The sequence below is a fragment of the Taudactylus pleione genome, unplaced genomic scaffold, assembly GCF_031769625.1.
Source record: "Taudactylus pleione unplaced genomic scaffold, aTauple2 ptg000043l, whole genome shotgun sequence".
Lineage (NCBI taxonomy): Eukaryota > Metazoa > Chordata > Amphibia > Anura > Myobatrachidae > Taudactylus > Taudactylus pleione.
This window is the reverse complement of record NW_028284445.1, coordinates 6703480-6716317: the sequence shown is the minus strand read 5'-3', so window position 1 is coordinate 6716317 and position 12838 is coordinate 6703480. Positions and strand designations below refer to the sequence as shown.

Sequence of the window (12838 nt, the reverse complement as noted above, 5' to 3'; positions counted from 1 at the left end):
TTTTCATTTCTTTCCTTAGTACCAAATGATACAATTCCATGTCCACCTATTTTTTCAGTTTAGTTCTCTTGCTGTTTTTTTGTATTGTTTTTATTAAATCACTACTAACATAGTAAAACCCCTGCTGTGTTCATGAGCATACCCTATTACTATAAGTAAATTGTTCTAGAGTGTAAAATTGTTCTGTAGATGGATTGAAAAGGACCTTTGTTGAAGGTCAAGACCCTGGATTTAGGATCACTGGCTTGTGAGCCCTGACCTTTTGTGTCTCGTCATGTTCCTGTGTCGCTGGTTATAATACTTTAAAAATGTCTTTCTTCACAGCAGAAATATGAAGTTGATTAAGCTACTGATATGTGAGCAGTTAAACATTAGCTGTAAATCTATTTGCGCTTACCCCATAGACGTCCTGCCTTAATAGTGATGATATTTATGTACATGAATGTTTTGTGTGGATGTAAAATGTATAGCTCTTACTAACCTCGGTCTTTTGACTACTACTACAGTGTTGATATGCATTAAGTATGCTACAATGGATCCTATGTATTTTCAATGGAGATAAATCACCTTTTATTGATCCATAATGAACAGTAGCAGCATCTGGCTGCATGCAGTGACAATTGTGAGTTGTGTTTGCCCCTTTTGTGCCGTTATATGTGTTTTTCCATATACTGTGCTACATAGAGCATGACTGAGCATCTAACACGGTATTTCATCACATTAAATGATGACACTGCACTTCTGAGCCTTTTTGGATAATAAAGACGACCTTGTTCCTCCAGTCTTACATAGGGTGATGTCATAAAATGGACATGTACATGAAACACGCAGTGCTCATTTGCAGGTCCCACCAAAGCACTTTTTGGCTGGTATTTTTTTTTATTAATACATTGATGCATTTATGGTAAATTAAATGATTCATTTCAAAGGACATTACAGTAGATATAAGACTTGTTTGTACCTTTTTTTTTTTCATCGCCTACAATTTTTAAGTGTTGATTGAGTCACAGGCAAAGCTGCCGACTTCTGTCTGAATAATATACAGTGACAGTCTCCGCCAGATCTATGTGGCTGCGCTGTCCCTATAGATCCACGTGCGAGAGTGCCCATTATCACTATCCGCACATATATGCACCAGCCATGTGTACTGGGTGCAAGAGATCTGTATGAAATTGCTGCAGACTTAATCTAGGTACAAATGGCTCGTTGCCTTATCTTGCCTTAGGTAAAAAAAAATGAAGCTGCAAAAACAAATAAGTGATATGTTTTCCCGCTTGTGGATCATATTGTGGGTCACCTACAATTGATATGCGCTGTATGTGTCCAGACTGCATGTAGTATGGAGCTTTACCATTAATTTCAATGAGGTTTCCAATATGTGTGCTACATGAAACCCACCATTGGATGGATGAGCTATAGAAATGAATGGCACCATACATAAAATAGACAAAAACAGGCATCCTCTCTCCAGATTCTGTAACCAGACCTAGTGCTTCCAGCATTGCGAGAGACACCTGTGATGCAGTGAAATTATTGTTATCCACAGTTGGTTTTATTTAAATCCTAATACATGAGAAAGATGAAAAGAATAAATAAATAAAAATACACCATTTATGATGGGAACTATTCCTCTAGGAAGCCCACCACAGAATGGATGAAATGAATTAAGAAGCACGCCTGAGCCAATCAGAAGTGTTCTTCTATACTAGCTGCAGATGTGTTTGGCTTGCAGTGAGTAGAATCTCAAGGACCAGTAAATTGAGTGAATCAATATTGATGATTGAAAAAATAAATAATGCTGTGAAGCACCATTAATGTCAATGGCCCATTCATTTTCATGTTCTTTTCATTTCAGTGGAGTTTCACCGCCTTTAGTAATTAATTTTACAACAATATGGGTAGTAAAAATACAGCACAACTCTTTTAGTAGATATCCACACAAAGCACTCCCATAGAATTGGATGGACTGTACCAGTGTAGAGGGGTTGGGTATGAAATACCGGCAGTTGGGATGCCAGCTGTCAAAATACCGACAGCTGCATCCTGATGCTCAGTATCCCGACAGGGGGGTACATACGTATCCTAACCCTCCCCCCTTCTGCCTCTAACCCTAACCCTCCCTCCTTGCTTTTTGTACCCTAACTCTCCACACCCTAACCAATCCCCCCCCTGTTATTGCCTAAACCTAACCCCCCTCCTTAGTGCCTAACCCCCACGGAGCCCAAACCAAATCCCTCCATACCCACCCACCCCCTGCGGCTAACACCTACGCCGCGCCGCTATGCTTACGTACGGGGTGGCGGCTGTCTGGATTCCGGCGCCGGTATCTAAACTAGCGTCGGGATTTAGATGCCTATGTTTAGTCCCAAATCGAGATTCCGATGCCGCAATTTCAACAGCCGGCATCATGTCCGTCGGCAAACGAACTTCATCCCGTGTAGAGACATGCTTTCAGTCCACTGAAATAGTATGCTCAGCACCCAAAACAAAAATACAGAAATGCAGGCTCAAGCATCAGTACAAATAAGTATGAACACACAGAATAAGATGGATTTTGTTTTTACATGCTTGGATTGCACTTAAATTGATAAAAGAAGTCAGGTAGAGCATTTAAATATGAGTGGTTAAGGGCCCTTTGGCACTTTCATGCTAAATATTTGCAGCAGAAATTCAATGAGCAAATATGTGCTCGCCAACCATTGCAGGATGTGCAGATCTGCAGCACATCGCCCCTAATTGAATCAGCATTATTCAGTGTTAGGTAAGAAGAACCCTGAAGATAGCTGCAGCTCTCTCTGTAGGTTCTAGAGCTGCTAGATCCTTATAATCATTAATCTAGGACTCAGTACTACAATCCTAATACAGGTTAAGCATCCCTAATCCGAAATGCTCCGAAATCCAAAACTTTGAGCGCCATCCCTACAAACCATACTTGCCCACTCTCCCTCATTGTCAGGGAGACTACCTGAAATAGCAGCAAGCTCCCTGAAGAGTCTACCAATCTCCCTCATTTCACATTACCCCCATTATGACACTGTTATATAAAAGAAAAAACAGAGATATATACATTCAAATGGGATCATTAGTATCATTTCCCTGCATTGGTTATAAGGCACAATGATCCCTATGGCTAAATGCATTTTCTGAGAAGTATCAGTGTGTTTTAATCAACAAGTAGATCTTACTAACAGCTTTTGGGCTGGTTTACATGTGGATGTAAGTCAGTTATAGGACACGCCTCTCAGATGTAGCAGGACACGCCCACTTTACTGCCGCGCTCATAGGTGCTGCTTTCACACTCTCCCTGAAATACTTTTTCAAAAGTAGGCAAGTATGCTACAAACTTTGTTTCATGCACAAATTAATAAAATTATTGTATAATATCACCTTCAAGGCTATTATGTGTATAAGGTTATGAATTTCATGTTTAGACCCATCCCCAAGATATCATTATGTATATGCAAATATTCCAAAATCTGAAACTCTTCAGGTCCCAAGCATTTCGCATAAGGGATTCTCAACCTGCACTGGGAACTGGACTTCTGCCTGTAGTTGTTTAAACCACAAAAACACACTGTTGCTGCTAATTGGTAGTGATGTAGTGAACTACTGATCTTGGCATAGAAACAATCATTGCAGTGCAGTTTTTCCATGCTTGGAGATATTACTAGTTATTCCCATTCTATCAGAGAGCCAACAGTGTGCTTCTGAGGTTTAAAAAGGCAATTTCAGAAGTTATTCCATTCAATTGCAGTACTCTATGCAGCATAATCATTTAATTAAGGAAATCCTTTTTTAATTCAGTTATGCTAAAAAATAGTAATAGATTTTTCTAAAAAGAAGTCTGCGAACTTAATTAAGTACACGATAAAAAGTTATGTAAAGAAAACCATGATAGATCCCATTTGCATTAAAGATGCCTTTCTAAATAAACCTTTGTCGTCTACGGAAAATATAAATGTCAAGTAACTGTAGCGTTAAATTATTTTCATTTTTTTTTTAAATATAATTAAATAAGATGAATATTTAAATTAATGTTTATATAAAATACATCTTATTTTCCACCTTTAAATTTATCTAGTAATACTGTTTATTTGAATGTAACACATAAGTTATAAGGGGTGAGCTATGAGAATCCTAGAATAATTGTCATAGAGCCGACTGAAAAATGATCTTGTCTTTAAATGTTCTATTCCATTTCATGGGAAGGTATTTGGCCATATCAACACCTGGGACGTAGCCACAGTTTGCGGTCTGTAGTAGTGTCAGGTTTAAACTGAGCTTTTTGGCTTTGGGAATTGCAATTAGATATATTTTCTTAATGTACTCTCAGTGTCATGACTTTTATCTTTCAGCTGAAAGTAAAGCATTTCCTTCCACTGGATTCCATGTATTTGCCAAAAAAAAAAAAGTCTGACTGATGAGAGTGATTAGTAAATTGCTGCATGTTTCACCAGTGGTTTGATATGTGGTGTAAATTAATGGGTAAGGATCAATTACTGGTGAAACTCAGACTCACTGACACCAAAACCATTAAGGTTATTATTTTATAAATAACATTTTACTTGTGGAAGTCACACGAGTCTTATATGCATTAATTATCCTTTACTGTTGGGCACTTATGGAAAGCATATATGTAATATGTCCCTATAGAGATTATAGGAAGGTAATGAGCAAGGTCTATTCATCATTTCTGTGTGCACCAAGCATACTCAGGCGTAACATATCAATACCACATCTTAATTCAAACCAGCTTACACTGACATGCAACTTGATTTTTAAAATATTTTTTGCTAGCACTCTGTGCCCCTTGATTTCGCATTCAGTGCACGTTGATATGTTGAGTAACACTTCCTAACTGGGTCTCTATGTTCTGTGGTATTTGTAGTGCCACTTACTGCTAAATATACAATACAGGGTACATAAATACAAACTGTCCATTGATTTACAAAAACTAAATCTAATAATATATGGACAGAACGTAAAAGCCAGAGCTTAAAAACATGGATTTTCCCAGCATTCACTTTGATTAACTAGCAGGTTAAAAATAAATCCTGTTAATTAATAAAATTAAAATACCATTACAGCATCCTGTAATTTATACTTAATTCAGAACTCCCACTGCTGGTTTAATATAGTATAATTCAATCCAAGCTGGCAAACTATGCAGATGGAATGTTCAGTGCTACTCAGTGTAGACTGCAAAGCTGTGAATTAGCAATAATTATGCAAATGATAGACTTTCAGTCTGTATAATTGGTGTCCTGTACTGTACTGCATGCAGTGTGCTGGTGCAGAACCTCTACAGTGGCCGAGTTATCAGTCACTGTTCTTCAGCCTCATGAGGTTCATCTGCAAATGTGCTTCCAATGAATGACTTGAAGTGAAGCCACGGCTGCACTCTCTGACCTCTGTTACATATATAGCTGTAATCATATCATTTATATGGCAGCATGTCTTGCAGTGTTTGTTGGCTTATTGTGTCTGGATACGTAGGGATGATGTTGCGAAGGCTAGTTAGGCTACATAAGGCCAACAAGGTTTGTAACTACCAGACGACTGCCCATTCTCTCATCTCTTCCCAAAGTCCTCACTCAATACAGTTAACATTGAATTTGACTGCTGGAAGGAACATATTGATCCATCTGCCCAAATTGTCCACGAGTTATTATCCTTTTGCAATACAGTAGCTTGGGAGCCTGACAAGGTGGTGGGTGTGAGATCATTGGACGGTAGCATATTTGGGTTTGTGTCTAGCGTATATTCTCCAAAATAAGACTGTGTGCAGGCTAAGAGCTGACTCACAAACATCCTAATTTGCCTCTTGTTTGTAGAGAGGGACAACCTAAAAACTACACTTACAATATGCTTTTCCCTCTACTAGAAACCATAAGCAGAGGAATTTGAGGTTAGAGTGTCTTTGGTAGTGTCATCTACTTCTGTGTGATACGGGTTTCACCAGATTTATTTCTTTTTATTTCACATCATTATTTCCTGTAATATACAATAACCGCATTTGCTGCTGCCAGTTATTAGAAATGTGTGTTATTTACAAGCTGCTCAATATGTAAGCAATTCATATTAAAGAATACAAAAGCCATTTACCCTGCAAGTGGCCATGCCCTATAATGGCTTGCTTTTACTAGCAGCTATAAAGTCGTTTCGCCGTCATGTTAGTGTGGGGGTAATAACTAATAACTCACCACAACAATTACCGCCTGCTGGAATATTTTTGCAGCTCTAATTCAGTCTTATTAATAATGAATAAAATAGCAATTTCCTTAGCTCGCTGGGGGCAGTAGGGAATCATTCCAATGAATATTTCAGTGCGTTATTTTAATCATGGTTCCGCCAAATTCATGCGTGTCACATTGTGTGCTTATAAATTCCAGGCAGCTGAGGGACTCGTAGTCATTAAAAGGCAAACTGTTTATAGTAAGATTGCCCTTTGATTTACAAGCCGTGTTAAAACCACTGTAAGAGAAAGCAAGCTGTGTGTCATTAATATCTGTAATTTGATGCAGAATTAGTAAATGGGCTGCTTGTGATTAATGCTTTTTAGCAGTGTAAGAAGTGATTTCTAACTGGCTACTTTAAGATGTTTAACATGTAAATATAAATCTAGTACTGGGTCATTTTGCACTCTATTGCTAACGCGATTGTATATTGGTTCTCAGATAAAATGAATTGGAGCTGTTAAGTTATCACTAGACATTTCTTTGCAGTGCATTGCTTTCCTAGACAAAATGGGTGCCAATATAGAAGTGTGGGCTGGTCTAGAGTTTGGAAGACCACAACCTATCAATCACTGAGACACGGTTTGAATATATATGAATGTACCCATTTCCCAAGACACAGCCATGATGATGTTGGTTCTGTGTGAATTAATAGGCTCCTTTCTGAAGAATACCGGTTCTGCCCACAGAATGACCACCAGGTGTAGGAAACGTTCGCACTTGTACTAGTCTGCACAATGGCGAACTGTATCTAACTTGAGAGCTATGAAACAATAGCCAAACCTGCGTGTCACTGCAAAATGTTGCTCCTAACGAAGATCTTTTTACATTTTCTAGCCAACTCCATGATTTCTGGAGACTGGATTACTGGGAAGACGACCTACGACGGAGAAGACGTTTTGTACGCAACGCATTTGGTTCAACTCACTCAGATGTCCGGCTGAAATCCGCCATTGAATATGGTCAGTATCATGTTCCACCTTCTCCGTTACCATTTCAAATTCGCTTTGTATGTTCAGAATATTTTTATTTTTTTTCTTACTGCTTGGATTTAGTTTAGAAAATTAGCAGAATGCTACAATTTTGGTACTTTTTCATTACTTAAAACAAAAAAAGTTTTTTCTTTTTTTTTTTTAATTTCACATTTCAGAAAGCAGATGTGGTGTTCTTTTTGAAGTTTGGACACATGGAGATCAGTATATGAAACTTTAACTTGACCCTTCTCTGTTTAAGCGCGTCTTTTACACTGATGCTATTTCTATTCCTCTTGGTGATACTAATGAGTTGAATAATTTATGAGCTTGTCATGTGAAAAGGATTTGGTGCAGTTTGATGTACTTTCAGCGTCTGGTGCTGGAATGTGATTAATAAAAGAGCTAGAGGCAGACAGGGCCTTTTTTTCATGGTAATTAATTCTCATTAATTTTATTTTTCTTTTTCAAATGCATTTTATTTCATGTTTAAAAGTACATTTATATCCATTTTCAATTATCATATTTGTCCTGCAAAGCAGGGTTTGGTTTTGAATGGGCACTTCCAAAGGAAAGAGCGTATGTTTGCTAGCCGACTGCTATGCTTCTTTGCTGTGGACACTTCTTCACAATCATTTGCACTAGTTTGTTCAGTAATATCGCTTGGTTTAGATATTAGGTAAGTGGGCCATGAGCATGCTGGACTTTAAAGGGCAGCACATAACTCTCTAGATTTAGTACTTCCTGTGCTGTTGGAGGTCTTCCGAACCACTATTTCCAACACTCCAGATCTTTGTCTTTTCTTATCTCTGCCTTAGGTCATAAAGAGTGGAGAAGTCCATATCAACCAATCAGGCTTAGCTAGCAATTATTCCGTACATTATATAAAACGATAGGTAGAAGATGATTGGTTGCTATAGATATCTTCATTTGTCCTCTTCTCCACTCTTTAATAGGTTTGATACAACTCCCCCTAAGTCTCCTGGATTTGTCACATCAGTATACTCTTTGCAAACCCCCAGCTCCCCCTTCCGTCTTTCAAACGGTTTCACTGCTTAGGGTCCCATACAAAAGGTTGCCAACATGTCAAAAGCTTGACCGGTTCAAAAGGTTGTCATGCTCAAAAGGTCGACATGGAAATGGTCGACCTTTATTTGTTGGTTAGGGTTAGGCTGTAGAGGGGGACGGTTAGGGTTAGGTTGTAGAAGGGGACGGTTAGGGTTAGGTTGTAGAAGGGGACGGTTAGGGTTAGGCTGTAGAAGGTGATGGTTAGGGTTAGGCTGTAGAGGGGGGGTGGTTAGGGCTAGGCTGTAGAAGGTGACGTTTAGGGCTAGGCTCTAGAAGGGGATGGTTAGGGTTAGGCTGTAGAGGGGGGACGGTTAGGGTTAGGCTGTAGAGGGGGGACGGTTAGGGTTAAGCTGTAGAGGGGAATGGTTAGGGTTAGGCTGTAGAGGGGGGACGGTTAGGGTTAGGCTGTAGAGGGGGGACGGTTAGGGTTAGGCTGTAGAGGGGGGACGGTTAGGGTTAGGCTGTAGAGGGGGGACGGTTAGGGTTAGGCTGTAGAGGGGAATGGTTAGGGTTAGGCTGTAGAGGGGGGACAGTTAGGGTTAGGCTGTAGAGGGGGGACGGTTAGGGTTAGGCTGTAGAGGGGGATGGTTAGGGTTAGGCTGTAGAGGGGGATGGTTAGGCTGTAGAGGGGGGACGGTTAGGGTTAGGCTGTAGAAGGGGACGGTTATCGTTAGGCTGTAGAAGGGGACGGTTAGGTTTAGACACCAAGGAGAGGGTGAGGATTAGGGTAAAAAAAAAATCGATAATTTCCATGTCGTCCATTTTAAGCTGTCGATCTCTTGTACCTGTCGACCTTGTGTAGTGTCTAAAGGTTCATACACACGGTCAGATGTGTCAGATGAATGATCTGAACGATTTGATGAACGATTTGAACTACGAACGATTTTTGACTGCATTAAAATGAATGGAATTGTCCAAATCTGACCGTGTGTATGCACCATAACTTTTGTCATGTTGACCTTTTTTTATGTCGAACTTTTTTGGTGTTGACCAAATTATTGTCGACCTTTTTACTGTCAATGTTTTTATCACACCCCACTGCTCATGCCACTATCACTTTCTATAACTGGTCATGATTATTTACATTGAATGCGGCAGTGCTCTCCTACACCAGCTGTGACGCAGACTGTGTGACAATGTACCGCAAAGGACCACACTACAGAGTGCAGTGTGTAGTATCTGCTAAGCTTCGCTTGCCAGTTCTGTGATTGAGGCCTTGGATATGGAGCACATTGATCAAGTCATGTCCATGGCCACAGGTAATTTACAGAAGGGAAGGCTGCCCAACTGTGCATACCGTATGCAGGGATCAGAAACCAGTTTCCCCACTTGGCTGCATGCGTGCCTCTGAGCCACCACCTACGGCCCCAGCTACTGTACTTCCTGCTTCATTGTCATATTTGTTTGTTATAGCTTGTATCTTTGTTTACAGTGCCTTCTGATATCATACATGTATTTGATTAAATGTATTGAGTTAACATATTGCTTAGATTTAGGGTCATGTAACAGGACGGGCACCTGAATTGGGAAGTACGGCACTGCCCGGTGTGTCTTGAGGACACTCTGAGCTGCTGTACATGTTGCAATGTGTGTGCCCAGGGCATCCCAGGCATCCTGCTAGCCAGATGCTGGGGCCGTGACCCAGGGTCCTGCGCACTGTTCGTTGGCACTGCTTGCACACCCCTAGTTACGACCCTGGTTAGAAGGGCGCCAAATGGGTCTCCTGGTGTTTATCAGTTTGCCTATCACTGGTTTAATGTGTACAGTGCATTGCTTGCCGCGATATGCAGCGAGAATGATTCTTAATTTGGGGGCACACCGCATTTTATAATAAATATGCCTGTAAATCTCTCTGCACATTTTAAATCTGCCCCACCTGCATTGTAACATGATTTAGCAATGGTGCAAATTGCTCCTGTTTTTTTATTTGCTCCCAACTTAGAATGCGTCCCATAGTGCACATTTTGTCAGAGTGCTAGAGTAAAACATTTGGCCTAAACTACAAACATAAATTTGTGATTCAAGTTTATCTGAGTCCAAATCCTGATTTACTGTATTTTAATTAGCCAGGAAGATCCAAGGCAAATTCTTATCCCTCTCAACTTCGGCCAATCTTAATATGTTTTTCTTTTTAATTTTCACTCGCTTACTGTAAATTCATGTTTGGCATTTGGGTTTATATTAAATGATGTATACTGGAGTAGGTGTGATCTTGACAGATGTTTACAATGTTTCTAATACTGTACATGTTTTTATATTGTAAAACTAATCAAACTCCTGGCTAGGGTAGTATCTTAAATTCTGTGAAGGTAGAAGAACTTTTTCATATTAATGTTTATAGATGTTACAAAGTATCTCCGTTGGATTTGTCGGAATATTGTAGTACAATATGCACACTGCATTAGAGCCAATTTTTGGTCTGTAATGGGAAATGGTTATAAAACAACTTGGCATAATGGCACAACTTGTCAGTCATGTCACTGAGGATTTGGGGATAGACTGAACCAATTTTAAAATTAATGAAATGATTTCCAAATGGTCAATGTTTGGGGGTCAGGCTGCAATAAGGAACAATCTTCTAGATTTGATGGTAGATTACATACTTTGGTATATGCTACTAGCATATAAGAATTTTATTTTATTTTAAAGAAGCGGCTTTGTGTCCTATGGCCAATTGTGATCACAATTTTAATCCAATAAATTGTGAACATTATCATATTAAATATGACATGGACGTTATGTTTACATGACAGACATAAATGTTGACATGGTCAGACTGTCGACAGTCAGAATGTTGACATAGAATTTAATACTAAATTTAGAGTTGGATTAGGCTAAAAAAAAAAGTGAAAAATTATACATCGACATTTTGGTTGTCGGAATGCACAATGTCAACATAATGAACATGTCAGCATTTTGACCATGTTGACATTTTTCTATGTATATTCGAACTCTCTTCTGAACATAGCAGAGATATGCCCTTAAGCCCACATAATATGGTATGATTTAATGTACATCATGGGTAGATATATAGATATATTCAATTATAGGTTCTTTCAGGGGCGTAGCTACCTCTTGGCCATAATTGCACTCGCCAGGGGAACTGGCCAAAGGTGGAGCGCCGCCGGGGGTAGCGAACCCACCAGCACTCTATCCAATGAGGAGAGCGACGTCAACAAGCTTCTCCCATGAGTGCAGGGGCAAAGCGTGGGCAGTGCACTTGGAGAACGAGTTCTAGGTACTGATGGAGGGATGTGCATTGAAAGATCTACAGTAAAAAGGTTGACAACGTCTAGATAGATACCAGATGTTAGACAGTCAATAGGTCGACAGGGACAAAGGGTCGACACGCTAAAGGTTGACATATGAGAGGGTCGACAAGTACAAATGGTCAACAGGGTCAAAATGTCAACACGAAAAATGGGCGACACATGGTTTTTATGTATTCTAACCCTAATCTTCACCCTAACCCCTCCCCTTGGTGTCTAACCCTCCCTCTTGGTGCCTGACCCTAACCGTCCCTTCTAGTGCCTAACCCTAACCCCCCGGTAATGCTGGCCATACACGGTGCAATATTGAAATGTCACAATGTGTTATATGATTTCCCTTGAGATTCTTCCCTTGAAATTCTCCATACGATGTGTTCAAATGGTGTACGATTGATCGTTACGATCATACGATACGGATGCTAATGTATATCACATTGTACACAATAGATCACAATGTTACGGTTTTTTCGTAAGATCTACGATCCAGCTATACGACGGTGGGGATGCGCATCAGCATCGTAACCATACAGATTCAGCACATGATGTGCGCGATTGATCGTTACGATTGATCAAAATCGTCCACATCGTGCAAAAATCGCACCATGTATGCAGGGCCGGCTCCAGGGTTCAGAGCACCCTGTGCTGGCCCTTGAGAAGGCGCCCTAACATGTGCGACCAAATTTGGGGCGTGTCCTAATTACAATGGGCCACGCCCCTGTGTGATGTCATTTGCCATGCGGGCACGCCTCCAAATAACGTCAGGCTGGGGTAAAGCCCAGCACTCCGTCACTGGCCGGGCTTCCCCCAGCCCTCTCCCGTCAGTGAATGGTTGCGTGCGGCATCCATTCACTCTCTTGGGGTCCGGCACAGCTGCGACGGTGGGGGACCGCAACCTCCCGATTTGACCACCCGCGGGCCACTTTGGCCCGCGGGTGGAACAGCGGGACACTATTGTTCCGCTGAAATCGGGATGCTGGGGAGGGGTGCCGCCCCTCTACAGGTGGCGCCCCTGTGTGACCGCACTGGTCGAACACCCCTAGAGCCGGCCCTGCATGTATGGGCCGCTTAAGTGTCTAATCCTCCCTCCTGGTTCTTATCATTTACCGTCGGAGTAGGTGCCTAACCTTAGCCATTGGGGTAAGTGCCTAACCCTAAACCTAAAAAAAACCCCACAAGCATGTGTCGACCATTTTCGTGTCGACCTTTTGACTGTCTAATATCTGGTGTCTATCTAGACGTTCCCTACCTTTTTACTGTAGATCTTTAGACCGGATCCCCTGACAGAGGCAGGGGA

The 12838-nt window shown here is 40.9% G+C and overlaps 1 protein-coding gene across 11 annotated transcripts in view; it reads left to right on the top strand.

Moving 5' to 3' along the window:
- Nucleotides 1–12838, top strand: part of NBEA (neurobeachin) — a 634796-nt gene that overhangs the window by 404579 nt on the left and 217379 nt on the right. For all 11 annotated transcript variants that reach the window (XM_088460223.1, XM_088460224.1, XM_088460216.1 and 8 more), the window contains one exon: nt 7074–7198. In XM_088460223.1, coding sequence (XP_088316349.1) covers nt 7074–7198 — 125 coding nt within the window. The remainder of the gene's footprint in view (nt 1–7073; nt 7199–12838) is intronic.